Genomic DNA, 26,558 nt, shown 5'->3' on the forward strand with positions numbered 1-26,558 from the left:
AACTCTTCCTGCATATTGAGAGTAAAGAACTATATATATATATATATGGTTCTGGAAAGTCTTATAATGCCTTGAGACTAACAAATAATTCTGATTTCTAAAATGAATCATAAGGCCCTTGAGCCACTTTACTTAATTTTTCTTATTTCTAACCTGCCTTTCATGATTTATTTGCATCAGTATAGACTGTAGGAACTCCAGAAATTGATGTTCCCTTTATTATATGAGGGAGAATCCAATTAGTTCTTTTTTTTATAAATTGAAGTCTCTTGTTTTTGGATTAATTGTTACGAATCTCTCCCAAGAAATTACTGCATGTTCTTTGCCAGTGTCCATTTTTTTCCCTATAATGAGGAAATTTCAATTTCAATGCCATTTATTTTTAATTTTAGCTTTGGCCTTTGATCATTTATACAAGTTTGCCAAAATACTTGTTTTATTATCACTCCTGAAAATATTGTTTTATCTGCTGAATCTGTTCTGTCATCCACAGCTGTGTGGTTTTTAACAACAGGCATTATGTCTTTTAATTGCTCTGTGGAAAGGTTTAACCAATAGTGGCCAGGAATGATTGAACCAAATTTGACACTGGGGCTTGTGAGAGGCCCACAAAGGTGTGTTTCCTGATGGGAAAGGGTTAATTAAGTTACCTGTCTCATGTTAGTCTGCATTCATTAGTTCAGTGTTGGCCTTTGCCACACCTTCTACATATTCCAGAAGGCTGGGTGTTATATTTGGATTATTTCTAGTAAAATCATTGTTTCTAAGAATACCTTGACTACAATCTCTTTTTAGATGACCTAGTTTACCACAATTAAAATATTTGACTTTTTGATTTTTCTTAAAGTTTTAGCAATCACTTCTCTTATTTAAATATCATAATAAGTATGACATCCAATATCAGATATATTTTGGATCTACTCATGTATGGGTGCTGATCTTGACTTTGAAGGCCTAATCACCCTTTATTCTGAATTAGCATTTCCAAAAGCAAAATATTCAATTAATACTTGTCTAACATTTGGATCTAATATCATTCTGTTTGCAGCTCTGGTCAATCTTTGTGAAAAAACACCAGTGAAGGCTTCTTTTGGGCATTGTATAATTTTAATAATTAACTCATACCTCTTTCCTGATTCTTCAGCCTTGTCCCAAGCATTCAGAGCTGTTACATGGCATAGTTTGCATCTCTGGTCAATCTTTGTGAAAAAACACCAGTGAAGGCTTCTTTTGGGCATTGTATAATTTTAATAATTGACTCATACCTCTTTCCTGATTCTTCAACCTTGTCCCAAGCATTCAAAGCTGTTACATGGCATAGTTTGCAGCTCTGGTCAATCTTTGTGAAAAAACATCAATGAAGCCTTCTTCTAGGCATTGTATAATTTTAATAATTGACTCAAACCACTTTCCTGATTCTTCAACCTTGTCCCAAGCATTCAAAGCTGTTACATGGCATAGTTTGCATCTCTGGTCAATCTTTGTGAAAAAACACCAGTGAAGGCTTCTTCTAGGCATTGCATAATTTTAATAATTGACTCAGACCTCTTTCCTGATTCTTCAACCTTGTCCCAAGCATTGAAAGCTGTTACGTGGCACAGAACCAAGGTGTTATCTACAAATAGAGACTTTCTTTGCAAATCCACATACTGGCCCTCACCTAGAGCTCTTGGAAAATTTCATGCTCTATTTCATTGTTCTAGGAACCTAATTTCCTCTTTCCACCATGTTTTCCATTGTAACTGAGGACCAACTTCCAATACTGCTGTAAGTAAATCTTTCAGTATTGTGGAATAATTCTCTTCCTAGGTGTTCATGAATTTAACAACTATGTCACAAATGGTGAATGTATGCAATATGAAAGGACTGCTTCCTTAAATCTCTTCAAACCTAGCATTTCTACAGTATTCCAGTTAACTTCTGCATCATCTTGGAGATGCCTAATATCTGAAGGTCATTCTTGTATGGTAACTGGATAAATTAAGGCTGGTGTTCTAATAACGTTAGGTCATATTCTTCTGTTTCATAATTCATTGCCACAGTAGGTTCTGCTTTAACTTCCTCTGTCTGTGTCTAAGTATTTTTGCTATTTTCATCTGTATCTTATGAATCAAAGTTTTCTTATTTTCATTGGTAAGTCTTTGTAAGGCTTGTATCGCATCAGTCAAATTTTATTTGGCACAGTTATCAAACTGAAATCCTTTTTTAAAAAGTATTAAATCTTAATTGCAAAACTAATAGTAATTACAATCAGCATTATGTCAATCCCAGTTAAGGTGTTTCTCCCCTCATTAAATTTTCTGTTTTCAAACCATCCCTACTAGCACAATTCAGAGTCCTAGTGCCTTGCATTGTGATGTTACCCATTCTTAATGTGGGAAAGATTTTCTTTTTAATATTATTTACCTCTACTCCAAAAGACTCCTTAGGTATCCTGCCAAGTTTGCTGACTTCTCACTGTTAGTGTGTGTTTTCAGTGGTGAACTCAAGCCCTTCTTGCAATTTCCAAGTGCAAGCCTGCTTTCTGGAGTCCCAGCTAGTGATAGCTGGTTGCAGTCAGTGCTTGTGGGAAAGGACCCAGGCAGCAACTGTGGAAGAACTGGGTGGCATGACTGCTTTGTCCCTGTGCTTGTGCCCCATGTTGGGTGCCACACGTGTTAATTTCAGCAAAGTAGTGCTATGCCTTTATCTACTGTTATTTCAACCAGCAATTGCAACTCCACAGTTACTGGCCTGCTTTTCTAGCAGCAGCCTTGCTATTTAAGACAGGGTGGTGGTGGCGCACGCCTTTAATCCCAGCACTCGGGAGGCAGAGGCAGGCGGATCTCTGTGAGTTCGAGGCTGGGCTGGACCGATAGCCTCCAAAACAATACAGAGAAACCCTGTCTTGAAAAACCAAAAAAAAAAAAAAAAAAAAAAAAAAAAAAAGATAGGGTTTGATCCCACAGGTACTGGCCCTGTTGCTACCACTAAAGGTAGCTTTAACTAAATCTCCCATCTTTCTATTTTTAAATAAGACTAGAGATTCAAAGACGGGTGTAAACCTGTAAGCTCTGAGACTGAGTTGCAACTAGCTAACCCTCTCTCATTGCTGGCATCTCTGCCAAACCAGAAAAAGCTACATCACTCCAAACCCCTCCCTACTACTTCCTGTGTCTCTGTCTTCCAGATGCACTCTGATAGTCTATGATTACTTTTTGTCAACTAGTTACTAACTCAGCCTCCTGATCATTAATATTATTTAATCAATGGGAATCCAAACTTGGGTTTCACAGTGTGATTGAATATCCTCCAACACTCCAACTCAGAGATCCCCCTTCCCCTGACTCCCAAGCACTTCAATCACATGTGTGCAATACCATGCTGGCCCACTTACTTACATTTATGTAGTTGAGTGTCTTGTTTATGTATATTTTATGAACCACATGAATGCCTATTGTCCAGAGATGGATGAGGGTCTTGGTTCCATTGCAACTGAAGTTATGAACAGTTATGCATTGCCATGTGGATCCTGAGTGTCTAACTTGAATCTTCTGGAAGAGCAACCAGTGCTCTTGGCTACTGAGCCATCCTGCAACCCTAAACTCAGACTTCCTACATCTAGATAATTCCTTAAGAAGTAATTCCTTAAGAAGATTACTGACCTACTAATTTTGTGTGCCAGTTGAAGTGAGCTAGTGGTGATGAACTTTTTAGTATCTATATAATTAAAAGTATCTGTTCAGTTATGTTAATCTAGAATTCAGAGAATATGTTGTACATAGGCTTTTTTCAAGTACAAATTTGATATATTATGTTCCAAACTGTATATTATATATTCTTACTGTGATGAAGCTCTACTTTAGTGGAGTTTTTATTTGGACATTTTTATAATTTAGAAACAATGTATTATTAGTATGCTGCTTACTAATAGCTGTTGTCTGTGTTGATGATGAGACTTTCGACTTTATGAGTGGTTAGTATTTTTATTTACTTGTCAGAATTATGCTTATATGATTTTTGACTATATGTACATGTTAGCATACAGATACCTTTTTCTCCTTGTAATAGGAAACAATGAATAAGCTAATTTTTCCTGTTAAAATTTTAGATTACTGTGTAGCTGGCAATTGAAAAATATACTTAATGAATACCATCAGATAGTCCAACAGGTAAGTCTGTTAAAAGTGTTATGCTTTAAAATAAGGATAGATTTTACTAAATTTACTCTTTAAGGCTCTGATTTGTATACAAGCTGGTTTATTAGTTGCCGTGCTTTATGGATTTCAAGTATTTTAAAGATTGTGTATTACATAGAGTGTTTTCTAGAATCCTCAGCAAATGTCAAGGCATCATGGGGGTTTAAAATTATTTGCAGATTTGAGTCTTTATGTTTTCAAATGTGGTCACCCCATCTGTATATATTTCACTGATGATTTCTCTGCTGAACTTGTAGAGTAGTGACAGGAAAGAAAAATCTGGACCTAGATGTGTATGGCAGTAAGGATTTGCAGTCCTAGTTTATGAAGAGCAAAAATGAAAAGGAAGTCACTTAGGTCCCTGCTACCTTTCATAAAGAGAGGGGCCAAGGGTGGCTAAGGAGAGAGCTCAGCAGCATTAACTTATTCTTAGTGTTTGGTTTACCCTATCTGAAAAGTCATTAGGAGATTATAGAAACATTGTAAAAGAAGTTATTATTGAAACAAGTGAAAATGATAGAATGTCTCTTCCAAAAAAATGTTAGTAGAATTGCACTTGTTTTAATGATCTTTTCATTTGTGTGATTTTCCTGGGATTCCATATTACATTCTGTGTAATGCTAAAGATATGTTATTGTGATGACAGCAAGGATGCTCACTCTGCGAAGTGTCCCTGAGTCACAGAGGAGGTGGGAGAAGGACTGCTTGACTAGAAGAGTAAACTGTGTGCTAGTGTGTAAGCTCAGCTTTGCTGTAATGGAATGTTGAGACTATGCTTACTCTCTTTACCCTGCTCCCTCATTCTTGTGACTAATGTATACTATGCATGGAAGTTTAAGAACAAGCCCATTGAGTCATTTGTGCTCACAGCAGGTAAGCAAACAGTGGAACAAATATCTCATTTCCTCTGCTTATTCTAAAAGAAGAGTCCTAAAGTTGCCATCACTTACTTCCCCCCTGCCTCCCAGCCGGTCAGGTACAACTCAGTATTCAATTTTTTTGTTTCTTTTCAAGGTTCAGTAGAATGTTCCTAATTATTTCTTCTTCTACTTTGGGTAGACCCAAGCAGTCAACACACTTTTTATAAAGCTTGATCAGGTTTCATGAAAAACCAAGCCTGACAGTTGTAGTTCTGTGTTCTGACAGGAGCACCTAAAGAGGCATAAGTGAAGGACACAAGGGTGTGGTTACATTCCAGTACATTCTCGTTATAGAACAAGGCATCGAGCTGGGTTCAGCAGCTGGCCTGTGGATCTTGGGGCTTTGATATAAGTTGTCCTTGTAGAAACAGCAGTGGTTAAATACAGGCATGTATTCCACCATGATTTGCCTTCAGATACTGTTCAAATATCTTAATTTTCTTTTCTGAAAACGTGAAACAAGTTCGTATTTAGCATTGTTTAGAACATCGTAGGTCTAATGCAATGTATCACAATGTAAAGTAGAAACACAAAGCAAGCAGTGGTTTTTTTTTAAACAGAGAAATGATGTTGTGGTCTAAGAAAACATCCTAAGATGTGGCCGTTTATTCTATAGTTATTTTAAGGATAAAGAATTTTGTAGAACTAGAACACCAGATCTCTGAAATACTCATTCTGTTTTATAGGGGATAGCCATTTTTTTGCCATTTTATTATAATAGTTTTTATTTTAGTGAATATTTCTCTTTTAAAGTAGGATGAGGTGGCTGAGAAAGGATGAAAATGGCTATCCATGCTCTTAAAGGTCAAGAAACAAAGTACATGCCATTATTAATATATCTAGTTAATACATTAACTGGATGTCTTACTTAGGGTTTCTATTGCTGTAAAGAGACACCATGGCCATGGAAACCCTTATAATGGAAAACATTTAAATGGGTTGCCTTGCTTACAGTTCAGAGGCTCAGTCCGTTATCATCATGGTGGGACATGGTGTGCAGTCAGACATGGTAGTGGAGAATTAGCTGATAGTCCTACATCTTGCAGGCAACAGGAAGTGGTCTTAGACACTGGGCAGTATCTTGAACATATATGAGAACTCAAAGCCTGCCTCCATAGTGACATACTTCCTCCAGCAAGACTATACCTACTTTAAGAAGGCCACACTTCTTAATAGTGCCATCCCCTTTGGGGGTCATTTTCTTTCAAACCACCACACTAGATTTTGGAAGCTAGAATTTTATATTTTATGTTCCTCTTTTTATTTACATATCTTTACTTTGCCCTTCCCCTTTTTTTTAAATAATGCTTTTCTATATTTGTTAGGTCTTTCAGTGATGAATACTGAAGGAATGGAGGCAAGTGTGTAGTTTTAAGTGAATTCATCCAAAATTCACTACATTTCACCCAAATAGACTTGGGGTAGTCCTGGTTAGTTTTAATCAACTTGACTGATACAGACTTGAGCTATTGGGAGGATGAAGCTCAGTTGAGAACTTGCTTTTATCAGATGGCCTGTCAGCAGGTTGGTAGGGCATTTCCTTGTAGTGTCTGCTGTGGAAGGCCCAGCCTACTGTGATGATACCACATTTAGCAGGTAGTCTGGATGACAGAAGAAAGCAAGTTTAGCAAGCCCTTGGGGCAAGGCTCTAAGCAATGCTCTACTGTGGCCTCTGCTTTCAGCTCTTGCCTGGAGTCCCTGGCCAAGAGGGACTGCAGCGGTGAGCTGAAATAAGCCCTGTCCTCTTCACGTTGCTTTTGGTCATAGTGTTTATCACAGCAATAGGAAGTAAACTAAAACAGAAGCTTTAGTCGCTCTTCCAAATGAAATGGACAGGAATAGAAGTGATAACTAATTAATGCTATTAAGATTTAGATGTAGCTAATCCATTGCCCACATTCATTGCATTTTCAATGAGTGGAACATTCATTTCATGAGTTATTAATTGAAAATGTTTTCATGTAGAGAATGAAGCAGTCTCCTGATCTAGTGAGCTTTATGATGGAGTTGAAGATGATTTTGGTAAGATTTTTTTCCCAACACTGTTTTTGTATTAAGTTTTGGTTGCTTCTGAAACTTTTTAGTGGTATGTGTCTGTGTATTGATATTTGTATGTGTACACATGTGTGAAGCCATATGCACGTGTGTCTTTATGTTTGTGGACATACTAAACTATCAGTTTCCTCAATTGTGTTCCACTTTATCTTTGAGGTGTGTCTCTCACTGATCTGATGCTTGCTGATTTGGCAAACTTGTCAGACCATTGAGCCCCAGAGGTCTTCCAGTCCCTCCTTCCCCAGACCTGGGATTATGGGCATATGCTTTCATGTCTGACCTTTGGGTGATGGGAATTGAAGTCAGATCCTTTTTGCTTGCATGAGGTGTTCATACTTAATGACATAGCATAAAATGTAGTTATCTTTTATACAAATACAGATTTCTGAAGAGCCTTTTCAGTATGAACAAAGGAGGTGATTATAGTGAATAGCCTGAGTTGATGACCTAGCATCAATATTTTGTCAATCATATTTCTTGCCTAACATTTTTGGAAGAGATTATAGTATTTCAACAGGAAATTCTAGAGATTGTACCAATTTCTTTATAAATATATCTCTGTATATATCTTTAGCTAAGTGTTTTCTGCATGTTTCCAAATATTTAATTATGACTGGCTCATTAGGTACAGTCACTTGGTATGTAGACCTGGCAACCTGAGTTCAAGCTGAGAACTCTCATAGAGGTATAATGAGAGGACCAACACCACAAAGTTGTCCTTGGATGTTCACATGTATTCTGTGGGCACACATGCACCCCAACAAGTACACCATGATGGGAATAATGAGGGCAGTGGTAGTGGTTTTTGATTTATCAGATGGAAGGTTCCCACCCTTGACCTCGATGCTGATGTGAGGTTTAATTTATGTTCTCTTTGGCTTTTGTTTCTCTTCATTCATGTCCTTTGTGAACAAAACAAATCATGTGCCTATAAAATTTCTCACATTGCAAACTGAGTTTCTTAGACATCCGTGGAATCTTTCAGCCCACCCTCCTAAGGGTTGAGCATCCATTACCTCCAAACTAACATGTTTCACATACCCATCTTTCTGAACACTGCCATGGCAACACAAATGGCAGACATCACAGATTGAGAATTTGTGTCATGAAGAGAATTGCTAATGATATAGATCAAAATTTCATTCAGACATTGCATATAAGGAAAAAATATGAATACTGTGCTTTAGTTTTGATCCCATCTCAGTATTTACTATGTATATGTAATACAAAGTCTGAAAAAATTAAAATCATATACATTTCCCAAGCAATTTGGGTAGAGGATAGTCAGTACATTTTCTTTGTAATCTACCCATCAGATCTCAGCATATTCATTTTATATGAATATGTGGAGCTTTGTACCCCTTGCTGTAGTACACCAGAAGTTGTATGATGTCTGCTGTCCTTCATTTAGTAAAGGCTGATCAATAGGTTTCGATGCATCTGGTAGAGTTTCCTATCAGTACCACCTAGGAATTTTATCGTCTACTGTTCTGTATCCACCCTTTCACTGGGATTTTAAAGGGTGTTTTCTTTAAATTATAGTTTACATTTTGTGGTAGAGGGCGTAAAACCCCACAGCTTGTGCAGTGCTTTATCAAAGGACAGTGTCCCAAATGCTGAATAAAAGAAAAATATGTATAAGATTTATTAACTAAAATACCTCACCATTATTTGGTTTACAAGAGCCATAACTTATACTAGAGCAACAAGGTAGAAGTTTGCTTTTTTTCTTTACAAAAAATAATTTTTATTGTAAAAAGCTAGTGCCTAACAACTATCATTTTATCATTTTAAAGGATCACTATTAACTCATGGGCTTTATGTGTTTGATTAGCTTTAATCCATTACAGTCATTTTCCTTCTGATGTGTAAATTGTTCTTTTTTTAATGATGTGCTTGTGATTTATTATATATGCATACATATGTACATATAAACATATATCATTTATATAAAACAAATATAACACACATATATGTGTTTGAACTTATTTTACACTGTTTTATCATTCATATTTTATTCATTTGTGTGAGTTAAAGTACAGATTAATTGGCTTTGCCATGAATTGTCCTATTTTTGATCAGCTCAAACAGCCTCATATTGGTTCCTGTGCTCTTTTAATGTACCCTAATCTTTCTTGCTTTGTGATGCCAGTTGCTCTAGACATACTAACTCATTCTAGTCTAGAAATGTAATTACCACTCTAATAAATCTGTAGAATTTAGTTATAGTCACATGAACCATTATTATCATGGGAAATGGTGTCTGATACTTTGGTCTAGAGTGGGGTGCTCATTGCTGTTTCTGCTTCTAATTCTTTTCAGTAGACAAAGCTGTTAGAAGAGTAATCATGAGTTCATGATATTTCCAGTTAGCATTATTGAATTTTTCTTTGCATTTATGCTTTTGTCTCTTTATTCTGAAATGCTGGTTTCTAATCATATTTATTTATTTATTAGTTTGGTTATTGTGTTGGCTAAGTTTTGTCTCTGTGATAAGACACCTGAGCACACCTGGGTAAGAAGGGCTTTTTATCCATCCATATTCAGAGCTTTCAGCCCATGGTCAGTTGTCTCCACAGCCTCTGGGTGCCTGCATGGTGAGACAGAAGATTATGTTTGGGAGGAGAAAAGTAGCAGAGAGAATGACATAAGGATACAAGAACAAGATAAACTCTTCAAGGTCCTGCTACTTTGTGACTTCCTTTCTCTAACAATGTCTTGCTTCCCAATGGCCCTGGAGCTCTGAACTCATCAGTTAATTGACCCATGCAAAATCTCAGTAATGTTTTCCCTGGGGACCAAGCCTAAGCACATGAGCTTTGTTTGAGGGGTATTCACCTCTAAACCATAACAATTATGCTTAACTTGTTAAGCTTCTCTTATCTTTGTTTCTGCCAAAGTCATAATGCTAATATTGCTGCTGACAACTGAAAGCATTTTTGTATTCCTTATTTTATGGTGAGGCTTTTTATAGTGTCAGGTAGTATATATTGGAAACTTGGTTGCTCAGTGTTTCTTCTAAGTCTATTTTTTATCCTCATGGCAACTCTTTGAGGTGCATCATTTATCAAAAGCTTAGATCCAGAGTTGTTGAGGAACAACTTTTAAATTTACATTTTCATTTATGAATTAATAAACCCTTATGAAGATTATCAAGCTTACCAAACTATACCAAAGACCACAGTAAGGCAAAGAAACATTTGTTATACGTCGCCTTGATATTTGAGAAAAATTTGGAAATCTCTTGTTTATTACAATTTTAATATGCAAATGTAAGAACATGGAACCAGACCAGGACTATATTCCATTAAACTCTTATTAGATTATAAGTTATGGCTCTATTGATCATTTAATTTTCAAGAAACATTTAGTAATTTCAGCTAAGGTAAGACCCTCTCGGTCTTTGACTTAGAGTACTTTGTTTTGTACATTTGTGCTGTGTTTCTGAATACAAATGAGATCCTGTATTCTGCCTTTGTTCATAAATTATAGTAAAGTTGATTATTGAAAATGGCGAATGTTTGAAAAGAACTCTGTGAGGTGAATTATTTTATTTCCAACTGTTTTAAAACCAAACCAGGATCTGGAGTGATGGCTCAGGGGTTAACAGCACTGACTGCTGCTCTTCCATAGGACCAAGGTTCAATTCCCAGCACCTACATGGCAGTTCACAACACTCTGTATTTCCAGTTCTAGGGGACCTAACACCCATGGCAAAGCAAAACAACAGCAACAACAACAACTACAACAACAACAAAACCCACCAATGAACATAACATAAAACAATGAATCTAAACAATTTGTATAAATTAGGAAAGGTTAAAGTCTGGGTTTAAGCCTTTGTAAGACCTGTTTGGAATGTTTGTTACTCTTCTGGTAGTTATTTTCCAGTTTCCCCAGAATATTCCATAGAGACTCTCTGACTGCTGTGCCTGGTGTTGTCTACAATACTTTGAACAGTAACAACAAAACACCACCACCTGGTTTTTCTATAAAAATAGTGCACACTTTTGTTATGAAATTTTGTTGTGTAACCAGTTAATAATTCTCTCTTTAGAATTCCATGGCCAATTAAATCCTTTTCTTCCAACAGGAAGCTGCTTTAAAGCATAGACAAGAGTTGTGCATACAACCACCTTCTCGCGGTTTCTGCACCGACCTTCTTAGAGAGATAGGAGCTGTTGGTTGGGATAAGTATGTCTATTTAAAAATATGTCTTTGAAATGCCTTTGGTTTACACATTGCAGCTTTCTGTGTTTCTAGTTGTCACAACTTAGTTTTGTGCCTGCTTTTACTTGGTGTTTTGGTGTAAAGTGTCAAATCCTGATCCTGATTGTTGCTGTCAGTTCCAGACGGAGTATTTTGAAATAGTAACTTGAAAAGCTTCATGTGATTTGAAAAAATGGCATTTGATTCGAATAATGAGATTTATCTTAATAGGAATTTTCATTAGTTGTGCCTAACAGTATTCTAAATGTACTATATGTTTCATGTTTAAAAGTAATGCTGGGTATTGGGTTGATGCTCAGTGAGTAGAGTTTCCCTCTGTAAGCATTAAAGCTATGAAAGTACTGAGTGGGTAGGTTAGGTGATATGGAACAAGTTGGCCAGCTAGACTAGCCTAATCAGTGACCTTTGACCACAAAGGATCACCTCTCCTTCACTAAGTAAGATAGAGTGCTCTTGAAGAAGAAATACAGCACCAGCATCCAACTTCCACAGCATGTACACACGTAAGTACATATGCCTACATCACACACACATACACACACCAATATATAATACTAATAAATGTGAATGCTTTTGTACTTTCAGCAGTAAATCTTGCTTTCTCTGAAGAAAATAATGAATAATGCAATTTAAAGGCATGCTGGGTGTTGTGTCATATCTTAATTCCAGTACTTGGAAGGCAGAAGCAGGTGAATCTCTGTGAATTCTAGGACAGCCAGGGTTATGTAGAGAGACCCTGTTTCAAACATGGGGGAAAAAAAGAAAAGAGAAATTTAAAAGAAATGTAGATGGAAATATAAATTGTTGAAACTTCATCCTGACATCACCTAGAAAAAAATGTCTGGGGATTTCTGTGATTTTGCAGTTGCTGAATTCAATTCTTAGTGTGGACATTTAAAAACATTACATTTTGTTAGTAAGTATGTTATCAGCTTTCTGCTAGAGCTGAAGCATCAGTGTGGACAGGCAGTTTAGTTGTCAGTTTGTACCTGCCACGAGCGCTGCTTCAGTGTTTATTTATTATTTCAGTTCAGGGTTCCTTATTACTAAGATAAATCAAAGACTGACTTCAGTTAACACTTAGAGAGTGGAATTTTTAACCAGCAAGTTTTTCTGAATGTATTTAAGATGTTTCATTATTCTTATGTATGTTGCTTCTTAGCTGTTTTCTAAGTTGGCCTTTTGACCACTCATTTAAAGAAGCCAAACATCAAATAGCATTTTAATAAGAAGCAAAGAGCCCATCATAGGTAGAAAATATAATTCGCTCTCTCCTCCAGTTGAGCAAGATGTCCAAAGGAAAGAAAGCCAAGGGGAAGAAGGTGACCTTGGCTCCTACCATTGGGAAGAAACAGGAGGCCAAAAAGGTAGTGAATCCTCTATTTGAGACAAGGCCTAAGAACTTTCGCACTGGGCAGGACATCCAACCCCAAAGAGGTTGCACACACTTCCTCAAATGACCCTGCTACATCAGGCTGCAGAGGCAAAGGAAAGTGCTCTATAAGCGGCTTAGTGTACCCCTGCCATTAATCAGTTGCTCCCAGCCCTGCACCAGCAAACAGATACCCAGCTGCTTCTGCTTGCCCATAGCTGCAGGCAGGAGAAGAAGCAAAGGCTGCTGACCTGTGATGATAAGATGAGAAGAAAGCTGCTGGCAAAGGGAATGTCCTAACTAGGAGACCACAAGTCCTTTGAACAGTGGTCAGTACATTCACCACCTTGGTAGAGAACAAGAATTTCAGTTGGTGGTGACTACCCATGACACAGACCCTGCTAACCTGGTGATTTTCCTGCCTGTCCTTGTGTCATAAGATAGGGTTCCCATACTGCATCACCAAGGGAAAGGCCAGGCTGGGGTGGCTGGCCCACAGGAATACATGCACCACTGTTGTCTTCACACAGGTTTACTCAGAAGACAAGGGTGCTCTGGCTAAGCTGGTGGAAGCAATTAGGACCAATTACAGTGACAACTAAGATTAGATCTGCCACCACTGGGGAGGCAATTCCCTGGGTCTAAAAGACCGAGAGAGAGAGCATGCTAATTAACAAAATCAGAAATGAAAAGGGGGACATAACAATGGACACTGAGGAAATCCAGAGAATCATCAGGGCATACTTTGAAAATCTGTACTCCACAAAATTTGGAAATTTAAAGGAAATGGACAATTTCCTTGATAGATATCACTTGTCAAAACTAAATCAAGAACAGATAAACAATCTAAACAGACCTATAAACCTTAGTGAAATAGAAGCAGTCATCAAAAGTCTCCCAAACAAAAAAGCCCAGGCCCAGATGGCTTCAGTGCAGAATTCTACCAGAAATTCAAAGAAGAGCTAATTCTAATACTCCTCAAAGTATTCCACACAGTAGAAGCAGGAGGCTCACTGCCAAACTCTTTTTACGAGGCTACAATTACCTTGATACCCAAGCCACACAAAGACACAACTAAGAAAGAGAACTATAGACCAACTTCCCTCATGAACATTGATGTAAAAATACTCAATAAAATACTTGCAAACCGGATTCAAGAACACATCAGAAAAATCATCCACCATGATCAAGTAGGCTTCATCCCAGGAATGCAGGGATGGTTCAACATTAGAAAATCTATCAATGTAATCCACCATATAAACAAACTGTGAAAGAAAAACCACATGATCATCTCATTAGATGCTGAAAAAGCCTTTGACAAAATCCAGCACCCCTTCATGATAACAGAGAGATCAGGGATAACAGAAACATATCTGAACATAATAAAAACAATATACAGTAAAACAAACAGCTAACATCAAACTAAATGGAGATTAACTCAATGCAACTCTCTCCATATCTTTTCAATATTATACTTGAACTTCTAGCTAGAGCAATAAGACAACAAAGGAGATAAAGGGGATACAAATAGGAAAAGAAGAAGTCAAGCTTTCACTATTTGCAGTTGATATGATAGTTTACATAAGTGACCTGAGAAACTCTGCAAGGGAACTCCTAGAGCTGATAAACACCTTCAGCAAAGTGGCAGGATACAAGATAAACTAAAAAAAAAAAAAATCAGTGGCCCTATTATATACAGATGATGAAGTGGTTGAGAAAGAAATCAGAAACATCACCCTTTACAACAGCCATAAACAGTATCAAATATCTGGGGATAATGTTAACCAAGGAAGTGAAAGACCTGTATATCAAGAACTTTGACTCCTTAAAGAAAGATATCAAAGAGGATATCAGAAAATGGAAAGATCTCCCATGCTCTTGGATTGGTAGGATCAACATAATAAAAATGGCAATCTTGCCAAAAGCGGTCTACAGATTCAATGCAATCCCTATCAAAATTCCATCACAATTCTTCAAGGACAAGGAAAGAACAATAATCAACTTTATTTGAAAAAACAAAAGGCCCAGGATAGCCAAAACAACCCTATACAATAAAGGGACTTCAGGAGGTATCACCATACCTGACTTCAAGCTTTATTATAGAGCTATAGTCCTGAAAATAGCTTGGTATTGGAACAAAAATAGACAGGTATACCAATGGAATCTAATTGAAACCCCTGATTTTAATCCACACACCTATGAACACTTAATTTTTGACAAAGAAGCTAAAACTATACAATGGAAAAAGGAATGCATCTTCAACAAATGGTGCTGGCATAACTGGGTATTGGCATGCAGAAGACTGCAGATAGATCCATGTCTATCCCCTTGTACAAAACTTAAGTCCAAATGAATCAAAGATCTCAACATACATCCAACCACACTGAAACTTTTAGAAGAGAAAGTGGGAGATACTCTTCAATGAGTTGGTACAGGTGACCACTTCCTGAACATAACACCAGTGGCTCAGACACTGACATAGACAATTAATAAATGGGACCTCCTGAAACTAAGAAGCTTCTGTAAGGCAAAGGACACAGTCAACAAGACAAAAAGGCAGCCCACAGAATGGGAAAAGATATTCACTAACCCCACGTCTGACAGAGGGCTAATCTCCAAAATTTACAAAGAACTCAAGAAACAAGTCTCCAAAACACCAAAGGATCCAATTAAAAGTTGGGGTACAGAACTAAATAGAGAATTCTCTATAGAGGAGGCTAAAATGGCCAAGAGACACTTAAGAAAGTGCTCAACAGTGTTAGCCACCAGGGAAAAGCAAATCAAAACAACTTTGAGATAATATCTTACTCCTGTCCGGATAGCTAAAATCAAAACACCGAAGACAATTTATGCTGGAGAGGATGTCGAGAGAGGGGAACAATCCTCCACTGCTGGTGGGAGTGCCAACTCGTACAGCCACTTTGGAAATCAGTATGGAGATTCCTCAGGAAAATGAGTATCAATCTACGACAAGACCCAACAATTCCACTCTTAGGCATGTATCCAAAAGATGCAAATTCATACAACAAGGGCATCTGTTCCACTATGTTCATAGCAGCATTATTTGTAATATCCAGAACCTGGAAGCAACCTAGATGCCCCTCAATGGAAGAGTGGATAGAGAAAATGTGGTACATTTACACAATGGAGTATTACTCACCAGAAAAAAACAATGGACTCTTGAAATTTGCAGGTAAATGGATGGCACTAGAAGAAACCATCCTGAGTGAGGTAACCCAGTCACAAAAAGAAAACCATGGTATGTACTCACTCATATATGGATTTTAGACATGGATCAGGATAGTGCCAGTCTGCACTTCCACTGACAGAGAGTCTGGGAAACAGGAAAGAACATAAAAGAGATATGCATGGTACCCAAGAGAAGAGAAATGAGGCAAGATCCTCTGAACAGATGGGGAACATGGCGAGGGGTGGGGGGGAATGGGAGCTGGGAAGAAGAGATGGGGAGAAGAGGAAGAGAGAGTAGGTCATGGGGGAACAGGAAGGTTGAGTGGGGGGTAGAATAGGGGGAAGAGGGAATCATAAGTTAGAAGACAGATCTGGCACCAGTGAGACCTCTAGTGATCTAAAGGGATGACACCAACTGGCAAGCTAAGCAGTAGTGGAGAAACCACCTTGAATGCCCATACCTGATAGTGAACTTGATGTCTATAACCATCCGGGAGCCTTCATCCAGTGACTGATGGAAGCAGAGGCAAACACCCAGTTAAACACTGAGCTGAACCCAAGGAACCCAGTGACAGAGAGATATGAGCAATGTGCAAATTGGCAAACAATAGGCTGGCAAAACCAGCAGAGACAGATGATCTGAACAGGGGAGGGCTCTTGGACCCCAGACCAACAGCTGGGAGGCCAGCATGGGACTGATCCAGACCCCCTGAGTGTGAGAGTCAGTTAGGAATCCTGGGCAACCTATGGGGCCCTCAGCAGTGGATCAGTCTTTATCCCTGGCATACAAATGGACTTCGTGTGTCCATAACACAAAGAGAGATGCTCTCTCAGCCTTGACACTTAGGGGTAGTGCCTGGACCCTGCCCTGAGTGAAATGACAGGCTCTAGATATCCCCTATGTGGAAGGAAGTGGCAATAGGGTGGGAGGCTGGGGGGGATGGTGGGGGTTTGCGGGAGTAGCGGAGGGAGAGGGAACTGGGATTGACATGTGAAGCAAGCTATTTAAAATTAAAAAATATGCTCAAATATCCTTCAACTGATGGATGGATAAAAAATGCTCAATACTTATGTAATGGGATGCTATTTATCAATAAAAAGGAAGATGATTAATACATACTACAAAAAGAAAAGAACTTGCTACTGAACTGGATCAAATGTACACTGCTATGTTTTCTGTGAATAAATATATTTGCAACATTTGAAAAGAAATCATACTTCCTTTAATAAATTTACACCATAATCACACACAAAGTGTGTTCCAAGTTATCTTCATGTAAATTTGTTTTCAGAGACATGAAGAATGCAAACCATTTATTGCCATTAGAAGGGAGAACCTGGTCTTTTGTTCATGTGTCCAGCTTCTACTTCTGGTTCTTAAAAAGCTTTACTTAGAAAAGTTTTCCCTCTTATCCACAGATTATTACATTACGTTTTGCAATGGGTCTGAGTGAAGCATATATTTTTTAGTGTACTTCTGTGTAGAGATGGGTTGGCCATTTTTTCAGACATGTATCGTAACTTAACTTTGTGTACTGCTTGTTAACTTAATTGTCTTCTTGGCTAATAGTGACTGCATATAGATCTGTACTTATGATCCTTACAAGTTGTAAATTGGTCTCTTGCCAAAAACTACAATTTCAACATCCAATTATTAAAACTTTACTAAAATCATTATCACAGGTAATTGTGTTTCAGAATAGTTGGACTGCTGAAGTGTGTATAATACAATTATTTGTCTTTGCTTCCACAGGCTGCAGCGCTATGCCTAATAATCTTTTGTTGCATTGTTGGAAAGTGTGGCTAAACAGGTTTGAGACTCAGGGTAGCACTTTCCATCCCTCTCGAGATTTCTTCTGCTAGACCGATAAAATGGGAAGAGATTGCTGTAGGGTGTGCATGAGGTCAGAGTGGGTTGTTCCATGAGTTGACTGGCCTGATTGCATCCCTTTGTCTTCTCTTTGAAGCAAGAGCCAAGCATATTTGATTGCATTTTTTCCATTGGTGAATCCTAATCTCTCAATTCTTTCTACCTACATGACCGATTTTCATCTCTATTAAAATCCATTTTTGCCAATAATTCATCAATTTTTGGGGAGGGGGATGGTGGTTCTCTGTGACTTTGGAGACTGTCCTGGAATTAGCTCTTGTAGACTAGGCTGGTCTCTAACTCACAGAGATCCGCCTGCCTCTGCCTCTGCCTCCCCAGTGTTGGCATTAAAGGCGCGCGCCACCACTCCCTGGCTCGAATTCTTCCATTTCTTGCTTGCACTCTTTTTAATAGTTATGTTTTATGGGTTCTCATTGAGATCTTCATTTAGATTTCATCTCATCCCAGCTCTAAATTCTAATTAATCTCCCCTTGCTATAATGGGCTTTCTGGATAGTCTTTGTCTTTTAGTAGCTCTCTCCTAGTATTTTTTTTAAACCTTGTTTGCTCAAGAGTTTATCAGAGGAAAAGCTAGTAAACTGTTAGACCAAGTTCTCTGGACTTGTCTTTTTTGATATTCTGACTCTTCAAGTCCATTATATTTATCTCTAATCTTCAGTAGACTAGACTGCCAAAAGTGCTTTAAAGTTTTTTGTCTTTGTTTTTGTGTTTTATGTTTCTTTGGTCACTTAATCTTTGCCTCTTTATCTGGGCCCTTTGCTCAGATTTTCCTCTCTGGTGGCATATAGTCTTCAGGTCCTGGTTCCCTTAGAAATTCTTTGATGCCTCCTGCCCCCTGCCCCCCCCTTTATCAAGCTACTTAACTGAGTTGTTTAGAGAAGATTTGGCTCATAGTATGTTACTCCATTTTAGCCAGAAATGAATTTTACATCTAGCTCTAAATGTTCTGATGATATTAATGACTGCTTAAAGTTTATTCATCAAATCAGGCTTTAAGTGTGTTAAATCTTTAAAATATATGTATGTTTAAGATAAAATTAATCATAACAATGGGGCACAGAAGAGAATAAAAACAAATATTGAGATGCTCTAGTAGCAATTCCAACTGAGGTCATGAAAGTGGATTAGGCCTTTTGTGTCCTGGAGTCAATCACTCTTTAGATATAAATGGTCAGGAAATAGAGAAATCATTTAAGTTCATTCTCAGATGCTTCCTTGTTAATGCTCTCAGTGTTGAGGATGTAGGAAAGGCTTGGCATAGGCAGAAATAATGGTCTTTTTTAAAATTCCCGTTCTCTTGATAAAATTCATTTAAGGCAGGTTTCCAAATGGATCTGACATGATTGAAAGAAATTCCACATTGAAATTAATTGAAACATTGATGATAGCAAATAGAAGTTTTGAATCATTGCATTTTTTCACCCAGCTATTATATGTTTAATATGTTTTAAAGCAATGAAGATACATAAGCAGCTTAGAATGCCACATGGAACTAATTTAACATCTAGTGGAAGAGTCAGCCTCTCAAGTGTTGGGATTTTAGACATGAACCACCACATTCAGCTCTAATGGTCATGTAGGATCAGGACTTAAGAATATTTTATTTGGAAAGAAAAAACTTATTGAAAAATGGGATGGAACTTACCATTTCCTTCTTTACTGAGTTGACATTGAGAATAAGTTGCCAACTGTAAGTTTGATCGGTCTTTTTTGCATTTCCATACTCATTTCAGGTTCCCTAAAGCACTGTCAGCAGCAGCTTCTTTGTGTGGTGAGATGAAGGCGGTGTGGCAGTTCTGGGTTATTTTGGGTGGCACACTGGTTCATGCAGATAAGTGTTACCTGACCCAAGATGAGCTTCTGTTAACTTCAGCTCACGATGCTTTCTAGCATGGTCCATTAAAATGCTCAGAGTTAGAGTTTGTGGATTGTCTTTGTGGTGTTGAGTATCCTAGATTTGAATGCACCTAATGCTTTTGCTTTGTAGAGAGTTAGGTCACGGACCCTACTTTACATAGAACCATCCTAATGTCTCATCTCTTTAGGCTGAGAAGCATTGAAGTTTGGGAGAAATGTATCGTCACCATTCGTCAGAGAGCATCTTTTATAATCGTGTGTCCCTAAGTAATTCATAGATTAAACAGTTTACGAGATGTGGGCTGATGCTTTGTTCTTTCTCACCAGCATATTGTCATTTAGAGTGAGAGCAACACAGTGGCTTGGTGTTTTGAGTTTTATCTTCAGAAAGAACTGATTGATATGAAATCTGATGTACTACTGAAAAATTACCAGTATGTGTTGCTAGGCTTTGTAGTTAAACCCATAATCTTTGAATCTGATTAATAGTGCCATTTCCATAATTCCCAGTGCATTTCAAAGAATTAAAGCATTGGGAGAAATATGTATTTGTTTATACAATTAAGTACTAGTAGTTACAGTAGAGCTTTCCTTATTGCCTATTGCTGTGTAACCACAGACAAGTAACTGACTGTCTCTGAGCCACATTTTACTCATGCTTCAGATAAAGCTAATAATGCCTTCTGTTAAAGTCTGTTACGTGTGTGTTTCAGTTTGCCTATGACTGCTGTGATAAAACACCACAACCAAAAGTGACGTGGGGAAGAGTTTATTCCAGCTTATAGTTTTTAGTTCATCATGAATGCAAGTCAGGGCCGTAATTGAAGTAGAGACCATAGCGGACTGGTACTTACTGACTTGCCCAGCCTGATTTCCTGTGTAAACCAGGACAACCTGATCAGGCAGTGGTTTTCAACCTTCCTAGTTCTGTGACCCTTTAATACAGAGTTCTCATGTATTACAGGGTGACATCCCCAACCATAAAAATCTGTTGCTGCTTCATAACTGTAATTTTTCTACTGTTATGGAACATGATGTAAATATCCATGTTTCCCAATGGCCTTATGTGTTGCCTGTGAAAGGCTTATTAGACCCCAAAGGGGTCAGGACTGACAGGGTGAGGGATGCTGTACTGGGGTAGCACTGCCTACTTCAGTCATTAATCAAATAAATATTGGCTATGGGCCAGTTTGGTGAAGCCCCCCCTCCTTTTAACCTTTTTGAAATTTATTTAAATTAGAAACAAGCTTGCTTCACATGTCAATCCCAGCTCCCTCTCACTCCCCTCCTTCCCCACCCTCCAACCTCCTGAATCCTCCACCCAATCCCAACTCCACTCTCCAGGGAGGGTGAGGCCTTCATGGGAGAAATCTCCAAAGTCTGTCATACAGTCCCAGGGCAGGGCCTAAGCCCTTCCCCATGTGCCCAGGCTGAGAAAGCATCCCTCCATGTGGTATGGGCTCCCAAAGTCCATTTGGGTGACAAGAATAAATACTGATCTATTGCCTAAGGCCCCAAAGAATGCTGAGGGGGTCTGGATCAATCCCATGCTGGCCTCTCAGCTATCAGGCATGAGCTCCCCCTTGTTCAGGTCAGCTATTTCTGTAGGTTTCACCATCCTGGTCTTGACCCCTTTGCTCATCGCTCCTCCCTCTCTGCAACTGGAAGCCCTTTTTAAATTGAAGTTTACTCTTCTCAGTTGGCAAAAAGAAAAAAAGAAATTCTAATCAGGACATTATGAGACTCACACTTTTCCTTTGTAAAGTAGGTGTGACCTGTGGCTGCTATACTAGTTTATCCAATAATGTTAGACTATATATGAATTTTATACTACTTAATTAGGGTAATGGTTTAGTTACAATGAATAATAACTTTTTTATAACAGGTAAGAAGTAAGAAATAATAAAACAAATATATTAACAAAATACAATATTGATTTCATTCTAGATACCCTACCAATATGTTCACAGTAGTGAGATCTTTTAAAGATTAGAATATATCTGTAGTATTTAACGTGAGCAGTAAATAACTCGCCAGTCTCACATCTCCTGCATGTTCATACATACCTGCTGCATTTTCTCATTCATGGAAATAGAAAACTACATTTACTGCAAGAAAAGCTTATCTGTCTGGCAAGCTAAACCCCAGATGAAAAGGTATGAGTTAGTGTAAACTAAGACAAAGCTGAAGTGCTTTCAGTGTTTGGCCAAACGTTCTTAGAGGAGAGATGAGTGTTCCAAGCTCAGAAGGAATGGAGAAAGAATGTTAAACCTAGAGAGTGAGGCCACAGGATGGACAATGCAATAGGTTGTTGTAGAATATAATTTTAAGGTATGTTATTTTTGTTTTTGCTGTGAAACATTTTTCTAACGATGCAAAGATGTGTTCCATTTTTTTGTTTATGTTGCATTTGTTTAACTCTGTGAAGCTGTGTTACTTTGCCTGTCTAGAACACCTGATGGTCTAATAAAGAGCTGAACAACAAATATCCAGGCAGGAGAAAGGGTAGGCAGGGCTGGCAGGCAGAGAGAAGAAATAGGAGAAATGAGGAGAGAAGGTGGAGCAAGAGAACAAGGAGAGGAAACTGCTAGGGGGCCAGCCACTGGCCAGGAAGTGAGAGTGACAGTAAAATATGCCAAAGTAAGAGAAAGGAAAAAGCCCAGAGGCGCAAGGTAGATGGGCTACTTTAAGAAAAGCTGACTAGAAATAAGTCAAGCTAGGGCTGGGCATTCATAAGTAAGAAAAAGTCTCTGTGTGTGATTTATTTAGGAGCTGCGTGCTGGGCCCTCCAAAAGAGCCAAACAGCTACAGTAGTTCACTAAAAGATGGTGCTGTGAGCTAGACTGCAGGGATTCCACTGTGGGTTCTGGGCTTCAGGGGATGGGGACTCATTGAATATGGTTAATGTGATTTAAAAGGAATGGTAAATGCTGGCACAGAAGACAGCATGGATTGATATAAAGAGAAATGAAGTGACAAAAGTCAACAGAGCAGGAGTTTTGAGCAGTCTAGGAGTGATGGAATTAGTGCTTAACAGTAAAAACAGGACCTTTAAAGTTGAAAAAGTACATTCCTGCATACCTCTCAGTCTGGGCTTTGATGTGGGCTGCCTGTTGATGTTAATATTACTTAAATGCATCTGATTCCTTAAGGAAAAGAAGCTAAGTAATTTAAACTGTTTGTCAAACTAAGTACAGTATTTCAAGAGATTAAAAAAAATTAGGTTTAATATGTTTTAAGTCCCGTTCATGTTCACTCAGTTCAGTATGTAGCTCTTGACTCTCACTTTAGCAATTATAGATTTCATTGTTATTAATCTTCACTCTTGATCATTTCTTCTTTGAGCTTCCCAGGGTTGTCATCTCTTACTTTTAGATTGCAGTTGTTAAGCAGATTTACATCAGTTTTTGTAGCTACCATTCTTTTTTTTCTTTTTCTTTTTTTGATCTTGCTAAATTCTAAATGTTATAAGTAAACAGTTTTGTTTCTATGACTACATAAACCTTTTTCACTGAGAAATTACTAGCAGAATATTTGTAAGGTTACCATCTTTTATTTATAAAATTTCATCTTCCATTTTTATTTCTTGTCTTAAAAAGAAATGCCCTTATTTTAGGTAAGTGTATAATCCATTCTGTTGTACAGATCTTTTCTTTTGCCAACTGTAACCCATCTCAGAGCCTTCCATCTTGTAGCCAGTACCTTTAAGGCTGTATCTTCATAAAAGTTTATATGCTTTTGCTTTAGTCAATGCTAATTTTTGTTAATTTTGAAACTGCATCTATTTTAAAAATCCCTGTATTTTAAAATACATGTAATGTTTATAAATAGAGGAAAAACAAATAAATGTATATGCTTCTCTTTGTTTTGGATCTGAAGAAATTTTCAGTATCTGAATCCTTGGAAAAGCTGATGGAGACAGATGCTTACATTGTTGCAATGTTAGAAGTTTAATGAGTTTTTTACAGATATCAGTAAAAAAAAAAAAGGGGGTAACCATGTACAAAAACATGTTTTATACCATAATTTACTTCCATCTGTTTTTGTAAGACTCTAGACTTTTGTAAGATCTACTGATTAGATAGAACTTGATAGTTTGGTTTTACATTTTAATCCATTGTTGTTCAGATTCCTGTTGGGTTTTTTATTAGTTTTCCACAGCTCCACTGGCCAATGTTTTCTTTAATTGAACCATTTTACCTTTGGTCAGCAACCAAATGTGACGTTAAGAAGATGTCACCTGAGTTAGAGGCTAATGTTGATTCTTACCATCTCTCTGTGTGAAGAATTGCACAACAGTCTCAGCTCACTTCCTGTGTTTAAAGAGAATAATATTATAAAAATGTCGAGCACCATCTATACTGCCCAAGCACTAGTAAACACACTGCCAACTTTGAGCCCTTTTGGCAGTAGCTTATGATACTCAAGGGACTGTATTTTTACAGAATGATGTATTTCAAAGGATATTGGTTTTCATTGTAGAGAATTCATGCATTTAGAGCAATCCAAAGCCAAAACAACTGAGTTTGAGCTATGTGTTTAAAATATTAGTCATCTTGAATACATGCCTAGGTTACGTGTCAAAAGCTATATTTTGTGCACAAAGGAAATTTATTGCTAAGAGACCAGTCCATACTTGTGCTTATACAGCATTTTCCATGGGTTTATTCTGAGTATATAAACTAATATCAGCCAGATTGTTGTATAGTAACATTATTGATAACAAAGGAGAAGTTCATTGAGGAGAAAAACAAATAAAGGAAACATAAAAATCTCATACTGTATGAAACTACAGAAATGGATCAAAGACTTTGACAGGAAGTTTAATGTGTACATAAGTAGATGCTGACAGAAACATGCTGTGTGTGCCAAAGGTTCCAGTGATGGAAAAGCGAAACATAGTGCTCACTGACCACAGCGTGAGCCTTGACACACATTGTAAATAATCCTGAGATCTATGGCTGCATTAAGCGCTAGGCTGCTGCTGTATTAACTGCAGTAAATCTATGGCAGGAGGGGAATCTGGCATGCAGAAATTCCTGATTAATTTTCTCCATGTAGTTGTAGGAATGGTGCCCTGCCCTGGGCCCCATAGCCCACCTCTGTGTGATCGTTTTTTATTCTCTGTTGCTCATCAGACTTGTGTGTGTGGATACTTCCTTCAGTACCATCAAGCTACAAGCAGAGGATACCTCTGGTAGAAAACATGTGATCACCGTCAAGTTGAAGGCAAAGGTACGTGCTGTGTTACTGTGTGACAGGAAATGCTGTGAGAAATGAGCTCTGGGTGTTTCCAGTGATTAAAAGTGCTGGTTATTTTAAAAGGACATGGGTGACTTTAAAAATTGATTTTAGAAAGCCTCAAGGAATTTATTCATCAAGTTTCTTAAAGTCTAGATATAATTTCCTTTCACTAATTTGTACCAAATTTTATCAAAATGCAGACTTTATAATTAAGAAATATTAAAGAGTCCACAGCCCCCAAGCACTGTGATGTTAGTGTTGTCATGTCCTGTGTACAAAAGAGTGAGTGATGTGTCCCCTGTCCTAATGAAGTTCTGCGGAAGTCTCTTGCCTCTACTTCTGACTGTGAGTTGCTTTTGTATTTCTTACCTCTTTCTTCATTCTACCCCTTAACACACACACACACACACACACACACACACACACACACACACACACACACGTGCACACGCGCGCGCACGCGCATATACAGTGCATACACACACATGCACAGTTTTTTATTTTGGCTAAAACTTTTGCATATACATATTTTAAGAATTTAGAAAGTCTATGTCTACTTATAACCTGTGTCTGTAAATAGTCACAAAACATTTGTTGTATATTTTCATTTCATGTTTAAATTTTAGCTCTAGATTGGGCATTTTAAGAAATAAATACGAGAGTTCAACATATTAATCATTCCCTTAGTAACAACTGAGGAAACATGAAATTGAAAGGAAACCAGGATATCCAAATTTTTATTGTTTCTGGTAGTCATCAATCAATTCTATTTCAGAAGATTGTAGTGATGTAAAGATCAATTGTATTTGTTCTTTTTAAAAATGTGTCTAGCATTTAAGGTTCTCAAAAGAGAAAATAAGCAAACATATAAAGTTTATTGGGTGGCACAGAAAAGTTGGTATGTCTTAGTGGCTCCAAGAGACAGCTCCAGTAGTGACTTAATTTCTCCTGCACACACATTTAGGTATAATTTTAAGACATATCAACAAATAAGTTGGATATGAGTCTAATTCATTTTTAAAATGTCATAGGTTTGTTTCATTAATATAAAGTTTTTTGTTTAAAGTTTTTAAAGGTATGTTTTAAAAAATTAGAAGAAATCATCTTTTATCCTTACAAAAGGTCACATTCAGCCAGCAATAGTGTTTCTGCCTCTTCACTCAAGTCACTGTTTTGGTCCTATTCACTGGTGAGGCTCACTTTGCCACCGGGAAGGTCCAAACCCGCAATTTTTCATGCAGTGTTAAAGTTCCTATGCTTCTAAGCAGACAGTGCTTGTGTCCACACTGCCTTCTATTCTTAGAGGACTTTGTTTATCTTTTATTAACTTTAAAGATTGTGGGATCCAGTGTAGCAAAAGATTTTTAAAATCTACTTAAGTATGACATTAACTTCATTAATCGCTGATAGCCAGCGATGATGTGGACATTAGTATGCTCCATTATGTCTGTTGCTTTTAAAGACATAGCTTTGCAATGTAGATGAGATAGTTCTCTAAAACTATCTTCCTGTGTTTTTTATGTCTATAGATTCACAATACTTGCTACAGACAGACACTTGCAAAGAAAAAAACAAAGCTTCATTTGAGGTGGGAGGAAATAGGGGGTTATATTTGAAAAAGA

General features: G+C 37.7%; 1 protein-coding gene and 1 pseudogene across 4 annotated transcripts in view; both read left to right on the forward strand.

The window, feature by feature from the left end:
• Positions 1-26,558, forward strand: part of Fancl (FA complementation group L) — a 66,969-nt gene that overhangs the window by 13,104 nt on the left and 27,307 nt on the right. For 2 of the 4 annotated variants that reach the window (XR_005871751.1, XM_005070358.4), the window contains exons 3-6: positions 4,091-4,151; positions 7,064-7,120; positions 11,247-11,347; positions 24,831-24,927. Coding sequence is in view for 3 of the 4 variants with exons in the window: in XM_005070358.4 (XP_005070415.1) it covers positions 4,091-4,151; positions 7,064-7,120; positions 11,247-11,347; positions 24,831-24,927 (316 nt within the window). In the remaining variant the exon portion in view is untranslated. Of the gene's footprint in view, positions 1-1,703; positions 1,768-4,090; positions 4,152-7,063; positions 7,121-11,246; positions 11,348-24,830; positions 24,928-26,558 lie in introns of all 4 variants that reach the window. The other 2 variants (XM_021227287.2, XM_021227288.2) reach the window with 2 other exon arrangements.
• Positions 11,354-13,458, forward strand: LOC106021155 (annotated as a pseudogene).

Source organism: Mesocricetus auratus, unplaced genomic scaffold (assembly GCF_017639785.1).
Source record: "Mesocricetus auratus isolate SY011 unplaced genomic scaffold, BCM_Maur_2.0 Super-Scaffold_100029, whole genome shotgun sequence".
Taxonomy (NCBI): Eukaryota; Metazoa; Chordata; class Mammalia; order Rodentia; family Cricetidae; genus Mesocricetus; species Mesocricetus auratus.